General features: G+C 30.0%; 4 protein-coding genes across 5 annotated transcripts in view; 1 reads left to right on the top strand and 3 right to left on the bottom strand.

Annotated features, from left to right (window-relative positions):
- LOC119684370 (pre-mRNA-splicing regulator female-lethal(2)D-like) overlaps positions 1-6,211 on the bottom strand; it is a 60,171-nt gene extending 53,960 nt beyond the window's left edge. The window contains exons 1-2 of the mRNA XM_038098398.1: positions 5,433-6,211; positions 554-678 (exon numbers count right to left, since the gene is read on the bottom strand). Coding sequence (XP_037954326.1) covers positions 554-678; positions 5,433-5,703 — 396 coding nt within the window. The 5' untranslated portion in view covers positions 5,704-6,211. The remainder of the gene's footprint in view (positions 1-553; positions 679-5,432) is intronic.
- A 2,469-nt stretch (positions 6,212-8,680) lies between these two features.
- LOC119684047 (WD repeat-containing protein 82) lies at positions 8,681-10,020 on the bottom strand. Its single transcript, XM_038097988.1, has 2 exons — positions 8,865-10,020; positions 8,681-8,802 (listed from the first exon to the last, which is right to left on the bottom strand). Exon 1 carries the CDS (start codon positions 9,902-9,904, stop codon positions 8,948-8,950), a length of 957 nt encoding a protein of 318 aa, XP_037953916.1. The 5' UTR covers positions 9,905-10,020; the 3' UTR covers positions 8,681-8,802; positions 8,865-8,947.
- A 2,091-nt stretch (positions 10,021-12,111) lies between these two features.
- LOC119683987 (tRNA pseudouridine(38/39) synthase) lies at positions 12,112-14,788 on the top strand. Its single transcript, XM_038097896.1, has 8 exons — positions 12,112-12,542; positions 12,610-12,701; positions 12,760-13,094; positions 13,185-13,335; positions 13,395-13,542; positions 13,608-13,817; positions 14,165-14,310; positions 14,519-14,788. Exons 1-8 carry the CDS (start codon positions 12,217-12,219, stop codon positions 14,620-14,622), a joined length of 1,512 nt encoding a protein of 503 aa, XP_037953824.1. The 5' UTR covers positions 12,112-12,216; the 3' UTR covers positions 14,623-14,788.
- A 1,376-nt stretch (positions 14,789-16,164) lies between these two features.
- LOC119678030 (serine-rich adhesin for platelets) overlaps positions 16,165-23,111 on the bottom strand; it is a 155,524-nt gene continuing 148,577 nt past the window's right edge. For both annotated transcript variants that reach the window (XM_038089664.1, XM_038089665.1), the window contains 5 exons: positions 19,147-20,740; positions 17,517-19,018; positions 16,647-16,817; positions 16,408-16,525; positions 16,165-16,343 (listed from right to left, as the gene is read on the bottom strand). In XM_038089664.1, coding sequence (XP_037945592.1) covers positions 16,313-16,343; positions 16,408-16,525; positions 16,647-16,817; positions 17,517-19,018; positions 19,147-20,740 — 3,416 coding nt within the window. In that variant the 3' untranslated portion in view covers positions 16,165-16,312. The remainder of the gene's footprint in view (positions 16,344-16,407; positions 16,526-16,646; positions 16,818-17,516; positions 19,019-19,146; positions 20,741-23,111) is intronic.

Raw genomic sequence — 23,111 nt, 5'->3', positions numbered from 1 at the left:
CTTGCATTCTCCTAAAACTTTTAATTTTTAACTGATCTGTTAGTTCAGCTATAAATATATTACACAAAATATAAAAAAAGTAGAACCTAATAAAGCGCAGCTCTTAAAATGTTTATTTTTCAATTTTAATAGAAAATTCTGCAAATATTCGTAATACAGAAAAAACACAAACGATTATAACAAAAAACTCGGGTTCACACATTTATGTACATACATTATATTTAATGCATAGTTCCACGCAGCAAGATATTATACAGAAATAACTTATAAAGTTAATTATCTTTGCCGAAAGCTACATAGGAAGAGTAGACGACAAAGAAGCTACTTTTTTAAAAGTTAGGTCTCTTTACTCTTCGAACCTTTCTAATCGGAATAACTTATAATTCTCACAATATAAAAGCTGAAAGTATTCGCAGTTGAAAGTACTAATAAATTCTTTAGTAAATGGATAAAAAATTATGTATCTAAATGATACATTTATAAATATTGGAATATCTAAAATCTAATAAATGGGTATTTTAAAAAATTTTACAATGTAATGAAATTTTCTTACCACATAATCCTGAAATTCCTGCTCCTTGTTCGCCAAACGTCGCATGAGGATTTTCTCCCGACGTTGTGCGTCGGAGTGTAGTTGTTGTAATCGTGTTTGCTCCAGTTTAAGAGTTTCGATTTCTTCTAGAATGTTATGAATGTTATGGATCAAAATAAGTTCATGAATTTACTTATAACATAAATTTAATCTACTAATGCAAAATTTAAAAATTATATATTTTCTAAATAATACTTGTATTATAAATAAAAAAATTTATTAAAAACTTTTTGAACAATATTAAGGATATATGAACAATATATATATATATATATATGAATATATATGTGTTTTGTCAATTTTATAGCATAATATATAATCATACCAATACTAGGTGCAACGTGTGTTTGACTTGAGAAGTTGACTTGATTTTGATTTCATTCTTGAAATATCTTGGCATTGTGACGGTGCTTCGTAATTCGAGATCGGTTGCTCTCAGCTGTAGCAAGGCGGCACTCGGAGAGGTCACAAACTTAACGACAGTTATTTTGCGTTTAGACATATATATATATATACAAATTTGCGGTGTATATATAATTTTGTGCATGTACATATATATATAAATGAATATATATATATATATATAGATTCGATTCGAATGTAAACTACTCACTATAACTCATTTGCAACACTTTATTTTCTCGGAATAATAAAGACTTTTCTTCTTTTATTATTCAATTTTAATGCATTTTTAAAAAGGAATTTTAACCAATTTTTTTACCTTTAAACACAAATTTAAGAAATATTTTAATTATATATTGATTATTGAAAAACACATTGGCGGACGCACTCTTTTTTGACACTTATTAATTAGCGAATATGTAATAAGTATATAATACAATATTACATATATGTATATATAATGATATTCATTTATCATTTAGTCCTTTTTATTTAAATAACTAATTTAATATTTATGGAATTTATTATATTATTACACATCATTTTTATATATATATAATGGTTTGGTTTCTCTATATATCAGGAATTACTTTTTCTCTCTCGGTGCTAAGTTTTGAAAAGGATTTTTCAACAATAATTACGAAAGATAATTAGACAAAATCAGTTGTTTTACTATATTTAATATTTTCATATTAGTAAAAAAGTTTTATTTGAGATTTTAGACGTTATAATGATAGCATTAGAATGTAATAACAGGTGCCTAATTATTAATATCTAAATTTAACATAACAGCTATAATGATTTCAATATATGCTACATTGGTGACTATGAGTTTTAAACAATTAAATTTATTTCAACAGAATTAGACTAATTTAAAGAAATATATTCTATAATATTCTTTCTTAATCCGTTGTAAGAGATGAAGAAATTAAGTTGGATTAGAATCTGATGGTAAGGCTGAGAAATTGGAAAGTTGATGGATGAATGCACTTATCTTGTGTACAAACACAAACTTTATTTTTTTTAAATAATATGAGGACAACTTAGTAGGTGTACGTCTTTAGCAATATAGTTCACCGTACTTAATATATACATTAGAAAATCGCAGAATTGATGATTAGCAAAACATCCCTTAAGTATTTTAACTTCATCTAAATCTAATTTTTCTAAGATACAAACATGAAAAAATCGTGCTATGTTTCATAACCATGTGGTTATTTCGAATACCTCTAGAAATAACACTGCATTGATTTTTTCGAAAATTCAAATGAATGATTTAAGTTATGTTAAAAAATTTAATAACAAACTCACTTTTTCCATTGTTTAATCGAAAACAAAGACCGTCCTTTTATTATAATTTTAAGGTTATTAAACTAAGATACACGGATCAACAAATATCGAATAAGTGCTTTCTATCAGTCTTTGAGAAAAACCGCAAAACCAACTCTACAGAACTTGTATATACTTATATGCATTATTAAGTTTAAAAGATTAAATTCAAAAAAATAAAGACAAACTTTATCCATAAAAAAAAATGGAATTTAATTTAATATTTAAAATTGAAACATCAATTACAAAAAAAGATCTAATAGACCTTGTTGTAGTGTCCTTCAAGATCAGACTTAATAGACCTTGTTGTATCCTTACAAGATCACACCTAATAGATCTTGTTGTTATTACAGTAAATCATTCTTCCGTTTTAAGAAAGACTGAATCAGATTAAGACTGACTCAGATTAGAGTCTCAACATTGAAAAAAATTGTTTTTCTTTTTAAAGTAACACAGTCTGTTGCCCATTGCGCTCCAACGCAAAAGAAATATTCAGAATATTCAAAAGAAATATATTACCGTACTCAAAATCAAATTTATTAGTTTTCTTGACGAATTTAAGAATATCAGACAGAAAAAAAGAGAAGGAAATCTGTCAATATATCATATATCTATCTATTATAACTATCTTAACCTCTCTATCTACTACAAGTATCTATAGATTGCATCTATCTATTTCTTAAATCTATATATTTTTTTTATCTATTATATCTATTTATATTTTATGTCTATGTATCTCTTGTATCTGTTATATCTATCTACTGTATCTATCTATCTATTTAATCTATCGATATAATTTATATCTCTCTAATATATATATATCTAACATAACTATCTATATCTCTCTATATCTTACATATATCTATCTTTTACATCTATCCATCTATTACTCTATCTATATATTACATCTATGTTTCTTATAACGATCTATCTATTACATCCATTTATCTATTACATTCATTTATCGATTATATCCATATTTCTATTATGTCTATGTACCTCCTATATCTATCTATCTGTTATATCTACATATATATATTTCATCTGCCTTTTATATCCATTTACCTATTATGTCTTTGTTTCTCTTATATCTAACTATTCAATTATTTTAAGTTTAAGCAAAATAATTAAGAATTTAGTATTTTATATACACAAGTATTGCAGACCAAACTTCCAACATTGTTGAAAGTATACATATTTATATGAAAAAAATATAGGAGCCTTTCCCGTCTCCTCTAGACTTCAACACATACTCATATGCATATATTGATATCTCCATATGAAAAGGTAGTTCATATATCTCCATATGATTTTATGATAGTTCGTTAACGTGGAATTTATTTATCTCAATTCATCGCCTAAAGCACGGAGCAACAACAATAATTCATTTCAATACAAACAAACCATAAATATATATATAAACTTGTTGGCATATGTATTTATTTTCAAATATTTATCATAAAAAATAAAACATTTTTTTAAAACACAGCACAAATGAATTTTTTTTCTCTTTTTGTCTTTTGTACATTCTTTTATATTTTATTTTATTTTTTTTTTTTTTGTTTTGTTGTAAAACACATTTAAATTTTTATTATTCATTTTAATCTCTTTATAAACAAGAAATTTTGAACTAAGCATGGCCTAGAAATACGCTGACTTGATTGCTTTTTAGCATTATTTTTCACTTTACCAAAGAAACTAAGCATATTCTACATGTCCATATGTCTGAATGTAAGACACATACAGATATAGACAGTGTAGATTCTTTGTATATTCGAGCACAGTTGATAATTTTTTATTTATTCATTTTTTATTAAACCACTGACGTGAGTTGACGACAGACGACAACAACGGCAACGAAAGCACAAACGACAACGAGCAGCAACAGAATAAAACATTGACAACGCCGACGTGTTTTTGTTTTTGTTACTTCATACGAATTTTTTCTATTTCTATATTATATATATACTTATTTTTTTTTTGCCTTCTTTCTTTTCGTATTATTATTTGCTGAAGAGGTCAAAAGACATGGCAAAATAGATTTCGTTAAAAGAAAGAAAACAGTAAAGAGTGGGGGGGGAGTAATGTATACATACAAACTGAACGCGCCAGAGTATAAAAGCAATGTGCCACTACATTTTCAATGCTTATTTTTATTTAATTCATTTTCATTTTATAATTATTTTAAAATTTCAATATTTTTATTTGTTTAAACGGAAAGACCAAATATAATTTCTTATTTTGGTATACACACAAGTTCATTTCGAAAACACTTTATAATTAATTATGAATTTTAGTAATATTTTAATATAATTTTAATTTAATTTATTTGGAATTATATATTTAATTTTTTTTTTTATTTCTTTTGCACAATTTCTAATTTGAATAGTTTTTTTCGTAAAACTTTATATATTATTTATATATATATATATATATTTCCCTAATCACTAGCCACTTATATTTCATTATTTTAGTTCTTAATATTTATTTGAACACACCTTTTGGTATATATTTATTTTTTATATTATTTATTTACTTTTTATCACACTTTTATTTTATTTTATTTTATTTATTTAAAATTTAAAATTTCGGTAAAACATTAATTGTACACTTTGCTTATGAACTAAAGTCCTTTGGGTAAATAAGAGTCAAAAAGAGAGTGTTCGCTTTGCATTTATTCTTTCAAGTGTTTTTCAATGTTCAACAATTGTTATTGTTGTTGTTGTTGGTGGTAGTGTTTTTTTTAGAGCCTGCAAACAAGTAATCAATATCTAAAAACTAAATTGCAAATATGTATTTTCAAATCGAGAGAATAAATATTTTATGAATAGGCAACATTCAACAAAGTCTCAAAACTTAAAGTAAATTTGTTAATAAATTATGTTATTGTGATAAATAAACGAATTCTTAGTAAAATTGTTCAAAAAGTCAACATTACATTTCGAAAAATTAAAATAAATTACAACAAGTTACTAAGTAAAAAAAGAACTGCTTTGTTTTCTTGAAGAACTCAAGACTCAAGACACTCACACAATTTTTTAAAATAAGTTTATTATTAATTTTGATTTGTCTTTTGTGTAATTTTGGTAATTTTCTTTAAAAAAAATACCTTCTAACAAACGATGGCGCTGTTCTGCCGCAGCGACGCTATGCTGGTGATGATGTTGGTGATGGTGGTGCGAATGATGATGATGGTGCGTATATGGATGCGATGTGGGCTCCTCTGAGCCAGATGGTGTAGGCGATGCGGGCCCGGAGGGTGGCGCACCTGAGCCACTGCCTCCGACACCATGCATGCTTTGTTCGTATTTACTTGACATTTTGTCATAACTGTTCATCAAAGGTCTTTGATCGTCCATAGTCATTGCAGCGACACTCATTGTAATAGAAGTGCACAATTTTTCACTCTTAAGTATACTGATTTATACTGATTTATATATGTAGGTGTATAGATATTTATAAAACTTATTTTTAATTGTCTTTTAATAAAGAAATTATTTTTTTTATTTTCCAGCTATACGTTTTTTCTGTATACGCCACACAAGCGGCACGTACGCGTTTTTTTCTAACTTGCCTCTTTTCTTTTTTTTTAACCTCTTAAGACTATATTATTTATTTCTTACAATTTTCTCGCTTCTTCTGCTTTCTTGCTTGTAATACGCTTTTTTCTCTTTGATTTTTATTTGGTTGTAAAATTTTCATTCGCTCAATTTTACAAACTGCAATTCTTTAATTGCAAAATTAACGCACTTCTCATAGACTTTCCTACTTACATTTATATAAATTTTATAAATTGTTTATAGAATCACACTTTTTTAATATATTTATCAGATAATTTACACTATTAATGCATGTATTTTATAATTTTCACTGCTTAAAATTTCGACGCGTCACAATCATGGAAAAATTTTCAACTTTTGATACAGAAAATTCAATATGGTCGTGCTATATAACAAAATGAATGCGATAGAAAGAGATAGATATATACAAACAGCGATCATAGAGAAATGTCAAAATCAGCAGCAGGGTGTTTATGTAATAAAAATTTGTTATGAAATAGTTTTTTATATTATATTAATAATATTTCGTTGTTATTCCGCGTTCAAAACAAAACGTTTATTGAAATAAATGTCATTTCTTATAATAAATAACTTTTATTGTAATATGCATTATACTATAAGCAATGCAATAGTTATTGTACATTAGATTTTCTATAAACAAAACTTTGGGTTATATTGAATTTTTTTTAATTATATTTAATTTAATTAATTTCATCAAAATAGATTATATACTAAGTAAGAAGGCTTTATATTTAAAAATATATATGTTTACATGAAATAAAAAAGTTTTAAGTATAAAATTTAAAAGAAATTTTGATTATACAATATTAAAATTGCTTTAACTTTAAAAGTAACTTAAATAAGTCTGAATATACTTAGCCTTATTACAATTTTTAAAGAGATGAAGTCATACAAAAATAAATATTTTATATAATTTTATGAGATATTAGGTCTGTTCCACGAGCTACTCGTAGTAACTTCTGTTTAAAACTCAAATAAAACAAAAGTAGCACAAATTGCGAGCGTAGCACAAATAAAGTGTCAAATTACGCTCTTTGCACAGATTTTCATGAAACAGCTCTGTGTAAAGTCTAGTGAGAACACCAGTGCCGCGCAAATAAACAATACAATACTTTAAACTCAAACTTAAACAGCTGATTCACGAGTAAAGTCTATTTAGCATTTTCAATTTACGACAGAGATGTTACGCTCTCTCAGATACTCTCTTTTACTCAAAAATTTGCTCGTGGAATGCACTTTTGTATACATAGTGTTGTGTACAAAGCAGGGTTCGTATTTGCTTACTCATGAGCAGGTCAGGCTCATGAGCAAGAGCCAATTCTTATGTGAGCCCAAAATTGGCTCATATTGAAGCGCTGCTCACCAGCGTAAGCCTTCAAGTTGCTCATATTGCAGAGCTGCTCATGAGGTCTCACGAGCCAAGAGCTCACGAGCTCAATTGTTTAATAAAACGCGATTTATTAGTTTATTTGCTTTATTTATTTTTATAAACGTTATATGTGAAAGTATATAATTTAAAATTAACTTAGTTTATTATTATTTATATTAAAACAATATAATGAAACAATAATTTGAATTTGAAAAGCAAATTTATAAAATATTATTTTCCACAAATAAACAATGCAAATATATTTATTTCTTATTTTAAGAACTTTGATTATTTGCATATTATAGTTAGTTTAAGATTATTAATATTTTAAATCTGATATAATGACATGTTTTCACAAAAAAATTAATAATAAAAAAAAAATAAATTGGGCGCATGAGATCTCATGATCCGCAGCTCATACTGTTGCTCACGAGCTTGAACCCATTTATAACTTAATGGCGGCTCTTGCTCCTGAGCGTGAGCTCCGTAGTGGGCTCGCTCGTGAGCGTGAGCCGTCGTATGAAAAGAGTTTTTTGTCGGCTCATGAGCCGTGAGCAGAATGTGCCGCTCATGGGTACGCAAATACACGGTTGCCACTTATGGTACTTTAGTACCAAAATTGGTACTTTTTTTTCCGTTTGGTACTCTGGTACTCATGTTCAAAAAATGGTACATTTTCGGCGACCCAACTTTATTGTGGATATTGTATTGTTTTATACTTTTTGTACATTTTATATAAATTGTATTTTCTTATAAAAAGACAATAGAAAAATTTTGGACCTTTTTTTACAGAAATGGTACCTATTTAAACCAATTTTGGTACAGAAAAAAATTTTCAAGTGGCAACCGTGCGCAAATACGAACTCTGGTACAAAGTTACTGCGAGTAGCTCGTGGAACAGACTTATTATATATATTACTCAAGTTTAGAATTGTGTATATGTTTATATTAATAACAACTAAATAAAGATATTTAATAGTATACTTCTAGAATATGCCTCTGGAATAGGTATTATAATAGAATACCTCTATAAAACCATCACAGTCCAATGATTGGTTAAAATAATGAGGGTTTGCACAATAAACCGTCATAATAAATAAAGTCATAAATAAATTATATGTATGTATACAATATACATTAAAAAGATCTTAAACAAGAAAAGGATTCTGCATTAAAGCATATTTCAATATTTGATTGTTATCAAATCTATACAAATATTGTTATCAAATCTATATATCTACATTATAATTCCTTACAAATTGAGAATATATGAATGAAGAGAACATTTATGCTTTTTTATTGGTATTAAAAAATTTAGAACTAATAAGTTTTGTGTCAAAATTCAGATTCGAGTTTAAATTCAGTCCACAAACGTTAAGCATAGCATAGCCCATGCTTAATTAGTCTATCAGAAATGTTTTACTCCTTATAAAATTGAAATTTATGTTTTCATCTGCACAGCGCTTTGACAACAAGGCATTAAGTGGATACAAATGTACACCTTTTATGATTGCAGTGAATTTTACAAACTGTAAAAACGATTAGAGTAAATTCAAATAATGTAAAGATTTAATTTTTGAAATAGACAAACCTTTATTGATTTCTTGTACGTTTTAAGTATCTATGTTAACATTTATTGTTTCTTAAATATATTATAAAAACTAATTGAGGCATTTAAACTAAACCTTCTTCTGAAGTTGGTAACCAAAAAGCCATGTTCGTACAAGCAGAAGCTAACATCATGTATTTGGGATTAAATTGTACACATTGAACAGGCCCAGGGTGGTCACCGTTCAAAACACATATCTTGTAACCATTTTCGGCATTCCAAACATGAATTCGGCCATCGCTGCTGCCCGAATAGACAAACTGAGAATCGGGACTAAAGCTTGCTTCGATAGATAAGTTTTTTGTGTTGGGGTAACCAGTGAAAGTCTGCAAGGGCGTACCATGGAATGCGTCTATTAGACGTATAACAGAACCATTTGTGGTGATTAAAATAGTTTTTCCATCACGTGAAAACTTTAAACCAGTCCATTCACAATCCTTTTCTTGGTTGAGTTTGAAAGTTACAAACGGGCCTTTATCGAAAGAACGTAAATCGTATAACTTTATGCTTTCTGAGTTCACACCAGCCGCAAATATCAAGCCTTCAGGATCATAGGCAGCCACGGGACGACCAGATAAATGCATCAGTCCTTGACAGTTTGGTGAACGCAAATCCCATAAACGCAGAGTCTTGTCCAATGAACCAGATAAAAATGTGTCTTCAATTGGCGATATACACAGTGATATAACTTTCTTTGTATGCCCCGGGAAATAACGCAAATATTTGTTGTCATGCAAACTCAAATAACGGATGGTATCGTCAACTTTTGTCGAGCTGTGTATGGCTGTATTGTTGGCATGTGTGAAATGGATTAAGTCGACACCATATTTCTTCGAGTTAACGGTGCGCGACTGTGTGCCTTTTTCGCAATCATAAATGACAATTTGGTCGTCCTCACTGCATGAAATCAAGTGCTCGCCATTTGGTGCGAAGTCAATAGCGTTTATCTTGTCCGTATTTTCACGAAACACTTTCGCAACTTTAAAGCTGCGAACAACAGATTCAATTAGTTTCATTTTCATCTTGAAGCGCTTTTGGAAATGTTTTTTTTTTAATTTTAACTTTATCTAATTTGTTTACTAGAAAACTCCAACAATAATAAAAACTACAAACTTATCGATAATTGTATACACAAACAGGGCGATATGTATTCACATAAAGTAAAAGCGAATTGAGAATAGCGGCATACAGTGTTGTTTTTATATAAATCTGCAGTATATCTCACGTAGAAAACAAATATTTTGAGTTGGCAAATTAAAAGAAATTAAAATATCAAAGAAATTCTATTATTAACATAATAAATATGAAGTGCAGTGTCACATATGTATGCAAAATAATATTTAAATTAAGAACAATATGCCTTTTCCGTGGCTCACAAGTACGGCGAAAAACATCAAGTTGCTGGCTGTTTTTCTATGTTAATTATTTATTTTTATTAATTAAAAATTACTTTATTCTTTAATTATTTATTTTTATTTATATATGTCAACATATAACACTTGACAGATTGCAACAGAGATGTAAATGCCTCACGTGGCACATATAGGCCAGCATGCATTTTTTGTCATACTTGTGAGCCACCGAAAAGGCATAATATTGAAGAAATAAAATTTTTAGAAAGCAACTAAAAAGGCAACTAAATTATTCAAAAAAAAATTTTATTACATATTTATATTATTTTGATTAAATAATGTGTTGTAGATACTCTAAACATTTTTTTCACCTACAGTTTTTCGCACTCTACTGAAGTATATCTCAATCATCAAAATTCTGAAAGAAACTAAACTCATTTTATTTTAAAGCAAACGTTTTAGATATATGCAAATCATCAATACAATTATATATTTTATATTATATTTTTGTATACAATTACTATATAGGCCATGTGCGAGTTTGAGTAAATTTATGGTAAATTGAGGGAAATAGAAAATTATGTCGGTATGGCAGTAACTATAGTTAGATAAAAATTAGATAAATTAGGTGTTACCATTGTGAAAATTTTATAAGAGTTTTAGTTATAATAATGTAAAGCAACCAATAGTTACATTTTCTTCAGTAGAGTACGAGCACGGTGAAATTATTTGTTTATTAGAAAAAATTTTATATATAATGTATTTTCTAGTTCTATTATGTTTTACAGAAATTTTTAACTGTGATGCTCTGTTTTTATTTCATACCAATCTTTCGTTACGTATTGCTTTTTGTTAGAGCAAAAACCTTACTTGATATATAATAGTTGGTGTAGTTCAAACTATGGTAAAAAACAATATTTGTTATGACAAAAAACTAATAGGAGTGATAAATAAAAAACACTAATAAAATAAGAATTTCTTATATATTTTTATTTGAAGTATTGTTTTTAATGTGGTTTGTCATAATAGGTCTGTTCCATGAGCTACTCGTAGTAACTCTGTATACATAAGTGCATTCCACCAGCATATTTTTGAGTAAAAGAGATCATCTGAGACAGCGTTACATCCCTGTCGTAAATTAAAAATGTTAAACAGATTTTACTTGTGAATCAGCTGTTTTGGTTTGATTTTAAATTTTTGTATTATTTATTTGCGCGACACTGATGTTCTCACTAGACTTTACATAAAGCTGTTTCATCTGTGTAAAGAGCGTAATTTGATACTTTATTTGTGTTACGCTCTCAGTTTGTACTTTACTTGCATGTTACTTGAGTTTTACTACGAGTAACTCGTAATTTATTCCATATGTTTTTATTGATACCAGAAAATAGAGTTGCTTATTTTAATGTATTCGATTCAAGTCAATTAGGACATAATTGTGTTGGTTTATAGCAATTCTATTGAATATTCTTTATATGGGTCTGATTGGAATACAATTATTAAGTTTATTGTGTTAATTGAGATGATATTAAAATTATGTAAAATGACAAAAAATATTAAACATTTATTATAAAACATTTTCATTAACGTTGTATCATTCGATTAAAATAATATTGTTTAATATAATTTAAAAGCTAAAAAATGACATCAAACAATTTGGGTCGATCCAATAATTATATACGATATGTTATTTCGTGAGTATTGTTTTCAATAGGGACTATAAGCAATAATAAAGCAATATATATAAAACTGGAAAAAGATATATTATTTTTCGAATATACAATTAATAATCGATTTGAATTGTATAAGAAATTTTTGAAACGAGTTATTATTCTTCGAATGATTGATGCCTCTGGTTCAAAGTTTTAGAATATATAAAAATCATATGTAAAAAATAATTGACGCTGAAAGGTTTGACGCTGTCAAATTTGGCTGAAGATGTAAGCGCTGTCAATACAGCATTTGTTTTTAATTTTATAAAGATGAGCGGCTCCATCGAGAAGAAAATTAAAATTAACAAAAAAGCAAAACACCAAACACGCGATGAATTAGAAAAATTAAGCAAAACAGAGTTAATTGATAAAATAATTCAGCTTCAGGCACATAACTTTCAACTAAAAAATATTCTGCAAAAGAAACTTAGTGAAAAGGATCGGCAAGATGAGGAATACATTAATATATTTAAAGCATCTGACTCAGAGGAGAAAAAACAACAAGAGAACTTGGAAAAAGATGCATCCACTAATGCCGGTACTACCCAAGCTAAAGTTGCTGATATAAACAAAAAAAGGCAATTTGATTTCAATAAGTAAGGCTTTTATTTTAGTGATATTTTCTATATTATTCAGATGACATTAATCATTTATAACAAATAGATGTCATAAAAGGCACGTGCTTATTAAATTACTTTATTTTGGGTGGGACTATCAAGGCTTTGCAATACAGGAAGACACAAATGATACAATTGGTGAGTTAGGATGAAATTGCATTTTGAAAAGTGTTTTAGAAAACAATTACGTTTTTAGAGTTCCACCTCTTCAAAGCACTTACACGTTGCTGTCTTATTGAGTCACGCACGACATCAAATTATCATCGCTGTGGCCGTACAGACAAAGAAGTTAGTGCTTTTTGTCAAGTGATTTCCATTGACTTGCGTAGCAAGTTTTCAGAAGACGAACAACTACAACCACATGCTTTAAAAGATGAAATTGATTATTGTGGGTTATTAAACCGTATTTTGCCTAGAAATATACAGTGTGTAGCATGGATGCCACTTAAAAAAAGTTCGTTTAGTGCACGTTTCGACTGCATTGAGCGCACATACCGTTACTACTTCCCAAAGGGTGATTTGAACATCGAGGTAAATAAAATAGTATTTCCGGACCTATATACATATTGGTTTATGCCAATATTTATTTCTTATATTCATTAAGTTTACTTTAAAATCTAGACTATGCGTGCAGGATGCAAATTATTAGAACGTCATACTGACTTTCGAAACTTCTGCAAAATGGATGTACATAATGGAGTTACAAATTATACACGTAATCTTAAAAAGGCTGACATACATTTATGTCCAAATGAAACAGATAATAATAGAGGTAGAACTAATAATATTTTTTCATAACATCAATACCATTTTATATGTATGTTCATATAGGCTATACAATGTACTATTTGGAAATAGAGGCCAATGCATTTTTGTGGCATCAAATACGCTGTATTATGGCTGTGCTCTTATTGATCGGGCAAAATAAAGAAAAAATTCACGTCATAGATGACTTACTGAATATAGAAACTAATCCTTGGTATAGTAATAATGCTCACTTTCATGTGTTGTATTTATTTTTATATTTTTTATTTAACAAAACAGCAAACCACAGTATACGCCAGCAAGTGGCTTACCTTTAAACCTTTTCAATTGTAAATTTAATAATGATAGTGAGAACGCTGAAACAAAAGAAGATAAACTTCAAGTGGAAGTAGAACGTGATACGAATCTTGAACATTGGATTTATGATCCAAAAAATTTAGAGAGAGTTCTGGAAAACGTACAAAGTGAATGGACTAAAGCTACTATAAAGTAAGTATATGGGGTACTGTTCTTTATAATGGTACATGTTGGGTTAGGTTAAATCAAAATGGTGCATGCTGACACAATTGTCAGTACTTTTACTCATATACATAGATTGCCCATTGCGATAACCTTAAAGTTGCCTGATATAGGCCAGTTACACTAACAAGATGCTTATTATTATATCATATTAATTACAAGAATGTTATTCACTATAATCAGAATAAAATTTAAACACTCAATTGTGCATCTAATTATAATATATTACATATATATACATATAAATTTAATTGAAAAATGTATTTGGTATACGTATTAATAATATTAATTTTCTATTAATGTTATATATTTTATAGGAGTACTATGATAAGAAATGTGCTACATTGTTTAGAGACTAATGCTGGGGACTCATTTCAATTGAATGTCAGATCCCAGATACTACTGTTGCAAGACTCAGTCAAGCCGAAACAATATATTCCCTTATTAGAGAGACAACGTTGTGGTGAGTTGTTTACATTTACAAATGAATTTGTTATAGTTTCTTTAGTTGTTTCATTTATGTTATATAAATAAATATAGATTGTATTTATAATATATTGCTACTATATTAAGATAGTTAAATATTAAGATAGTTTAATTTAGTTTTATATTAAAAATGAACTTTATTGTTATTTATAATGTATTCAACTTTATCTTTCATATTTATTTAGAGAGTTTGCGGAATCGTATCAAGCATTATGTTAAAAAACAACGTCTGCTTGTAAAAGAAGACGGAGAAAGTGAGGTGAAAAAGTGTCTGATGGAAGAAAATTGATAGACTACACATAAATGTCTCTAATTAAATACGTATGCGCTAACTAGTTATATAGTTAATACATATCTTTTCAAAGAATTATTTTTTTCTGATATGCATATATTCTGAATATATGCTTAATACTGTGAACTAGTATTTAATAGAATATTTAAATTAATAAACAAATACTAAAGTTATATAATTGAACTGATTGTTATAATATTGATTTATTTTAAACTTATTTGATAAGTATTGCGAATATACTCACGAAAAATATTTTTGCTTAAGATAAATGATATCTCTTACCAATTAATAAAGTAGGTACAACAAAATATATAATTAGCTACTTATTTCATTGTCAGATAGAGTCACGTGTAAGGCAATTTCGATCAATATATGTTGAAGACATAAAACCAATGTTATTGCACAATGTAAGCGGAAAAACTCCCTATAACGTATTTTTTATAACTCATTATTGCAGATATTATAATTAGTTTTAGAGTAAATATAACTCTTAAAACCGTTATTTTTAATTTAGATTTATTTTGGGATTTTTAGTTGTCTAAATATTCACAACAGTCTTCCTGTCTTAATAATATAAACTTCATATGTAAATTCTTTTACAACGAAGAAGCAAATGAATTGATAGTTGCATTGTAACCAATTGATTATATTATAATTTTAAATTTATATTTATAATTAATTTCAAAATTAGTATGAACTTGTCAAATTTGCCAAAAGGAAAAAAATAAAATACAAAATTTACTTTGAATTTACATCGACGTTTATTGCTTTTATAATGCATAAATTTATAATATTTATAGTATAATTAATAACATCTATTTATATAAAATATTATTTTTAAATAATTAAAATATTTTTGTACGGTTTTACACTTTATGTTTAAATTTGCTTAAAATATCTTAAAAATTAAAGTAGCATTAAACATCTAATAACCATATAAAGGCTATAATAATAAAGATAGATTTGATTTAAGTATATTATATGTATTTCATTTCATATCGTGTAGTTTAATATTAAAAACATTAACAATAATTAAAATTTTAAAATATTTAGATGCCGAATCATAAATAAATATATGGTATTTATTAACTTATAAGTAAATACCAATTTAATGCAATTCTTTCTATTTATAAAATATGTGTAGCAATTTTTTTGCATTATATTTTAAAATTTATAAAGAATATAAACCTTATATAAGAAAATATATTATTTTAAATATATATTTTTTAAAATTCATATATTTATATGAAAGTTGATATATGTATATTATAAATAATATATATATAAATAAATAATATATATATACATAACTAAATAATATATATATGTATAAATAAATAATATGTATATATATATAAATAAATAAATTATAGAAATTTATTATGTTATAATAAATGAGCACATAGCAATATATATAATATTATAAACATATTTACATTATATACTTTATTAATTTAGAAGTCGATTTAATATATTTACGTCTATGTATGTATAATAAATTTTAATTATTAAAACTATCAAAAAATTTAAATAAATTAATAACTTAGCCCCTGCTAATTAAAATTTAGTTGGAATGTACACCATACATGTAATTAATAAAGTTTTCCGGATCGTATATCCTTACAAGTTGCTTTATTATATTTGGCTCTTGCTAAAACGTAAGCTTTCCATCCGATTTTCGGTATAGTTATGTTCCCATTGATTTAGCTTTTTGTAATCTGAAAAATAAAAACATAAGTTTTTACATAATTATTTTATAATTTATAACATAAACAGTCATACTTCCGTCTTAAGACCTTTAGAACAATAGCACCTTCACGAACATTCTTGAACAGCCCAATTGTTTCAGCATGACTCATACCTTGAACAGAATTTCCATTAATTTCGACAATTTCATCACCTAGAACAAGCAGAAACGTTAACGGGACTTATACATATGGATATAAACATAAATTAGTCTGAAGTATAGTAGCTGCAATACCAGTAACTTCTGTTATTCACTGCAGTTCTTCTTCACTTACCCGCTTGAAGTGTCCCATCATCTGCCGCCTGCCCAGATGGAAATACAGTTTTTACAAAAATACCCATATTACCCTTGGGTGAATCACGACCACCAACAATGCTGAAACCTAAGGATTTCATTCCAGGTCCTTTGAAGAATGTTATTGTTTTTGGTATCGAACGTTGAGTGCCTGTTATTAAATTATAAAAATAGAACATTGTTATAGAATTCTATATTCCAAAAAACTGATCTACTGTGTTTTGTGACTGGGGTTTAAAAATTTGTTCAGTTTGCACCAAAACTTGTTAAAAACTGTTGGTATTAATTAAATAAATTAGTTAATATTAAGTGAAGAACTAGTTCTAAAATCAAATGTAATTAGAAAAGCCATTTACGAGTATTTGTTATAAAAAGTATCTATAAATTAAAGTATGAGGGATTATAATAACTTTTAATAATGTATATAGTATATATATAGAAAATATACGAAGGATGTAACAAGGATTAATACAGTGTCTAACATGTGATCTTTAAATCATTACGCATGGTAGTATGTTCATCTCAAGTGCGGTTTTAGCTGAGTCTGGTAATAAACTATTTAAAAGCATTAGTATTCATATTCGATCAAAAGAATTTTCGAATTATAAATCTTTATTTTTTGTTTGAGACCTTTTGCACTCTTAGGTCTTAGGTCTTAGTATTACTGGTTTAGAACTGAATTTTTTGGAAAACATCTGGCATGTTCTGCTGAAACATGGGTAGATGGCCTTGACTACAGTTGTATGTTCTATCTTTCCTACAGAATTTTGGTCTTTGAGCAGGAGTTGCGATCTGATTTTTCAGGCGCGAAGTTTTTGACGTTCTGCTCAGATTAGTCTAAAGCACTCACCATCACTCATAGAAGCTCGAATAACTTCTGCCATTTCTTCATCGCGAATAGTCAACTTTGTAACGGGCAGCGAAGGACGATGTTGCTGTAATAACGAAGTTGCAGTTGCAGATGATGATAATGTTGTTGTTGTTTTTGGTAATGAAGTGGGAATGGTTAAATGTTGTTGATGAAGTTGGTGAAAAGTGAGGTTAGGTTTTTGTATTTGAGTTTTATTGTTAGTCTTATTGTTGAGATCAGTGTTAGCAACAATTGTTGAATTTTGTTCTTGTTGTTGTTGGTATTTGTTGCTACAATTTGTAATTGTTGCAGCTGTTGTGTTGTTGATATTTGTACTATTCACTAAATTAGAAGTTTCATTAGTAGTAGCTTTGACATTATTATTGTGTTGATGGGTTAATTGGTTGTTAGAATCCACATTAGTGCCATTAGTATTTTCACTGCCATCCTGGTGAGCCACAGAAAGTGGCTGCATAAATAAACTTAAGCGGGAGGAACTTAAACGCGAGTGTGCGAAACGCAACGAACGATAATGTGAGTTGGAGAGATTTATGGAATTTCGTGTGTAGTGCGTACGTGGGGGGAAGCAGGACTGTGGTTGTTTTTGTTGTTGTTGTTGTTGTTGTACACCATCAACCACGTCTATATTATTAATTATATTACATTTATTTTCAGGTGTGCCACCAAGCGTTAGTGATGCGCTACGACTTCCGGCCGCACGTCCAGCACAACTCAATTCCGATTGCTGCACACGCATAAGTGCTGAACCTTCGGAACAGCGCTTACGGTGCAACAGCTGCCACTTTTCGTCGTCACTTATCGTCGAAGTTGGTGGTGGCGTCGAAAACGTTACGCTAGCACGGTTTGCGTACACTGGTATATACTCTGTAGATATATTATATAAGGGAGTTAGTTCCAAATTGCGCTGACCTGTAGCAGAACGTGCACGGCGTCTGGTATATTCGAATTCAGGACCCGAACTACCGGCTACATCCATGGAATGTCTAGGCGTTGAGCATCGCCTGTGTTGCATTAATGGCATAGGTGTGGGCATAATGCTCATGGAATGCATAGAACGTGTATCGGCATCGTTGTCTGCATCTGCTGCATCATCTTCCAGAGCAAGTTGCAGACTATGCAGATCATAACTGTTGATGCTGTCTGTACTTTGGGTGCGTTGGGTGTAACTCAAACGTTTGCGGGCACGTGCTAAATATTCATTTGGGGGTAAAGATGTATTTGAACTTTTCCGACTGTTTTGCTCTCCGGTTAAACTTTGCATTGAGCTGTATTGTTGTTGAAGATTCAAAGTCGAACTATCGATCTTAATCTTTGTATAGAAATCGGTAACTGTTGTGATCTCATCATGTGCAATTACTAAATCGATAGAATTATCTACAAATATAGAAAGTAGTCTTTGGACTTCCTGAAACGACTGTATGCCACGCAGGTGCTTTCCATTTACATTAACAATTTCATCACCTAGACGTAGGCGGCCATCCCTAAAATATTAGAAAAAGCTATTATACAAATATTTTTGGTGATGATAATGGTTTTAGTTGATTTTTATGATTTATATAACTATGTTTTCATATCAATAATTAGTTTTTCAATGAAAGATGATACTTACTTTTGGGCCATACCATAAGGGTCAAACTCTACAATCAAATATCGATATTGTTGTTCATTGGTTGATGTCATAACTGTCTTTGGTGATAAAACTAAGCCTATGAAGTCCTCTTGGCATTTACGCTCCAATTTGATTTGCCTAAATCGTCTACGTATGGTTTCGGTTTCATAATCGTAGTTATAGCCTCCTAAAGAAACAGGACCACTGCATACACTGCCGCTACGCATACTTCCACCAATTACTATACCACCACCAACGCCCTCCGAAGATGTCAATGATATTAATGAGTTTCGTTTAAGAGTGCCCGAAGCAATAGATTCTGTGTCACACCCGGAGACACTAAGACTATTACTGCCATGACGGCCGACACCACCACAACCATCGCTATCGTAGCCCGATTCGTTTGAACTTAGACAACTACTTAATCTTTGGTAAAGTGGTTCCCAGTCCTTAGATGAGATGCTGTTATTTCGCGAAACTATTGTGTCACCATTGGTACCATTGCCAGTACTACTTTGTTGTGGGGAACAATTGCTTATTGCACTGTCATCCGAAGAATAGCGTTTAATTAATACACCATTCCGATAAATCATCTTCTGGTTATGATTTGGAGAAGTGCTCGCTAATGAGATTGTGTCGGAAACACAGTCTGCATCACCGGCCGGCAATATTGTTGAGTTGCGATGCTTTGGCAAAGGGGAATGTTGTACTTGTAGGTACTGTTGATGATGATGAGGGTGATTAAGATGAGTCGATGACAATTCTATGCCACCAATTGTATGTAAACTTGACAATGATGGCTGCTTCATGACAGAACCTCCATTTTCTTCAGGCAAGACTGACAGGCGTGAACGTAAAAATGCATATGGAAACGCACCACGTCGATTAGATTGTTCATTTGTAGCAAGAACATCATTTGAGGAGTGTTCACCATTGGGTGAGGTGATAGTTGTACCAACTTTGGCAATATCATCGCAACTACTTGATTTGAGACTTGTGGCGGCTATAGTAGTGCTCTTTTGTAGTTTTCCCTGCCTACCAGTAGCTAAATTTAGACCCTCTGTAGGGTCATCGCATTTGACATAGGAACAACTGGTCAACTGACTTGTTGAACTGCTGCGGTATAGAGTTGTTGTTGTGGATTGATTCTCAGATGCTTTGACCAGATTATGTGATTTATGATTAAGCATACCAGTTGAACCAATTCGATGGAAAAAGTTTTTCAAAGCCTTTTGTGAACGTTGCTGTGTGTTTTGTGTCGTATGGGTGGGGGTGTTTTGCAAACTAGTGCTAGTTTGGGTTTTGCTTTGGCTTGAAGTCGCTTCATGTTTGCTAGAATTTTGTTGTTGTTGATGTTGCTGCTGCTGCTGCTGGTTTTTTTGTTGTTGCTTGATTGTTTCTATTGGACCAGATTTACATTTCTTCAAGGTATTTGGCTGATAGTTGTCTTTTGCAGTGCTTGAATTATTGTTGTTGTTATGAGTTGGAGAATGAAATAAGCTGCGTAAGTCCGTATGAGATTTGTGAGTTGAGGTGGTGTCGCTGCGTTTAAGTAAATCAAGCTTTCGACTCATACGTTTACCCCAAGTAAAAACTGAAAATTAAAAATGAAAACGATATAGTGGACATGGAGAATATACATATAACAAATATATATGGTACAATAATAAAATAAACGTATATGTTCTGAAGAAGACGTACATATTTCAGACGTTTCAAAGTTTTGTGTCACCGGCATATGGAGACGCTGGTATAACTCGATGGAAGAAGGGAAGAATATGAAATATTAGGATAAACAGAGTACCCAGAAGGTTCAAAGTATGTATGTAACGGTTTTAAATATTTAGAAAGAAATTCGGCAAAATAAAATGAAATGATAAATACAAAAATGTGTGCAGAAAAGGGAGAGATTAAAATATGAACAGATTATAGAGCTTCAGAGAGAAGAGCTTAACCGGAATGAAAATTAATGCAAGATGATGATATTGTTAATATTTATCAATAAAATTAATTTTTATTGGTAAAAATGTTTTCATGTCTGTGTACTAGATGCTGACAAATGTACTAGACGATGGATTGGCAAAGAGAGTGCTAGAGTAAATTCTTTTAAATCTAGAAGTCTGTTATAAGTGTAGGCGTGATATGTATAACTACAAAAAAACACGGAAGAACAATTTACAATAGGTTTCATGTGCAATCCTTAAACATTCCAACGTTTCAAATTCCATTTAACACCAATCAATATTGAATTAGAATTGAACTTAACGCCAATGGCGTATAACCAAGTTAAACACGTGCCGCATGCGGTCAACTGAAGAGCACAAAAGCGGATTTACGGTTGTAAATGGAGAGTGCGGGATTTTTATATCATAAGTATTCGCTTTTTTATAAATGGAACATGGATTTGGCAAAGCAGAATTGAACCGAATCAACTTAAGTACGCTTCTGTGGACATATACGTATATAAGAATATAAGGCATATGAAAGTTGTAAAATTTTAGTCTGTCTGATACAAAAAGAGGCCATCACCGTCACACCACAGCGCACGACTTGGGTAGACAGTCAACTGCAAATTGTTCGAAGTGGCACATAAAAGCAGAGGATTCAAGTGAGAATTTGAAACGACAAGCTCAACGCGCGGTTCACTGGAAGTGGTTTTATGGATTTGCCTATCTAAAGCATAGGCATAGGCATAGGCATATGCATAGGCAATCAAGATTTTCGTTGTACAACAGTGTTTAGTCTGTCATGCTTCAATCGGTTTTCATAAAAATGCAATTACACAGTTCGCCGCTGGAAACTGTGCGTCTTCATGAACATTTACCTACATTGCATTGACGCGCGCATCTATCGAAAATGTATCAACCCGAGCTGATATTGTGTGCTGAAAAAAGTGATAGAAAAGCATCTGTGTGCAGCTGTGCAAAGCATCATGCAACTCACAGTTCGGCGTTGTGATGCTGTGATCCCGCCAGATATGAGATGAGAGATCCGAGATGAGAGACGGTGATGCGCGCATGCGATCAAATGAAATCAGTTTTATTTTTCAATGTTAACTGCATTTTTCATATTTGTTATTATTGAAGTGTGTTACGGCCGCAAGGAGATTTGGCACGCTTTTCTTTATTATTTTATTATTTATGTTGGCTGCGTGCGAGAAGCGGCTCTATGGGGATTGGATAAGTGGGTGCAGTGGGTATGTTTAGCATGTTACATTTGTGCTTATGGCCTCAGCAACCACAACTCAGCCTACGAAGTGTTGCGTCTGCCAACTTTGATTAGCATTAACCCCTAAAGGGAAAGGATGTCACGGAAGTTGGTTTGTTGTTATTAAAATTGCTAACATTTTATTTGGAAAGAAATTTAAATAAATTACAATTAGGATGTTTCACATATTTCGTTTAACTATTTAATACATTCATTTAGATAGTAATTACTAGTTCCTCACGATTTTACTATCGCATAGCAATTCCCAATTCCCAGTATTAGTTTGGAACAGATCGAAGTATTTTTCTTTGACTTTTTAAAGCATAATTAAGGTTAAAAATCTTTACTCATACAAATTTATATTTATCTACGGAGTCAAACCGTCCTTCTCAAATTCATTTTTTGCAGTTCACGTTGTCTATTGACTTTTTGTAATTCAAATAATTGACAAGATACAATAAATATACCTGAAATCGTTGCCAAGATCACACCTCTACAGTACATTTACAATAGCTTTCAAAATTTTATTGAATCCTCCGTGGAAGCGGGCTTTGCGGTCACTCATATGCTATGGAAACGTGATATTCTTCCATGAAGAACTCGTTTTATTTCTTATCATTTATCCTAATTGTCAATTTTACTAATACGAAAATTGAGCATACCTATTGCCATTGCTATTTCTTCCATTGTTGTTGTTAGTGTTGTTGGTGTTGTTATTATTTAACGATATATCTAGGACACACGCATAAATTGCAAAG

Source organism: Teleopsis dalmanni, chromosome 2 (assembly GCF_002237135.1).
Source record: "Teleopsis dalmanni isolate 2A chromosome 2, ASM223713v2, whole genome shotgun sequence".
NCBI lineage: Eukaryota > Metazoa > Arthropoda > Insecta > Diptera > Diopsidae > Teleopsis > Teleopsis dalmanni.
Note: the sequence above shows the minus strand (reverse complement) of the source record. Positions and strands in the feature narration are given on the sequence as shown.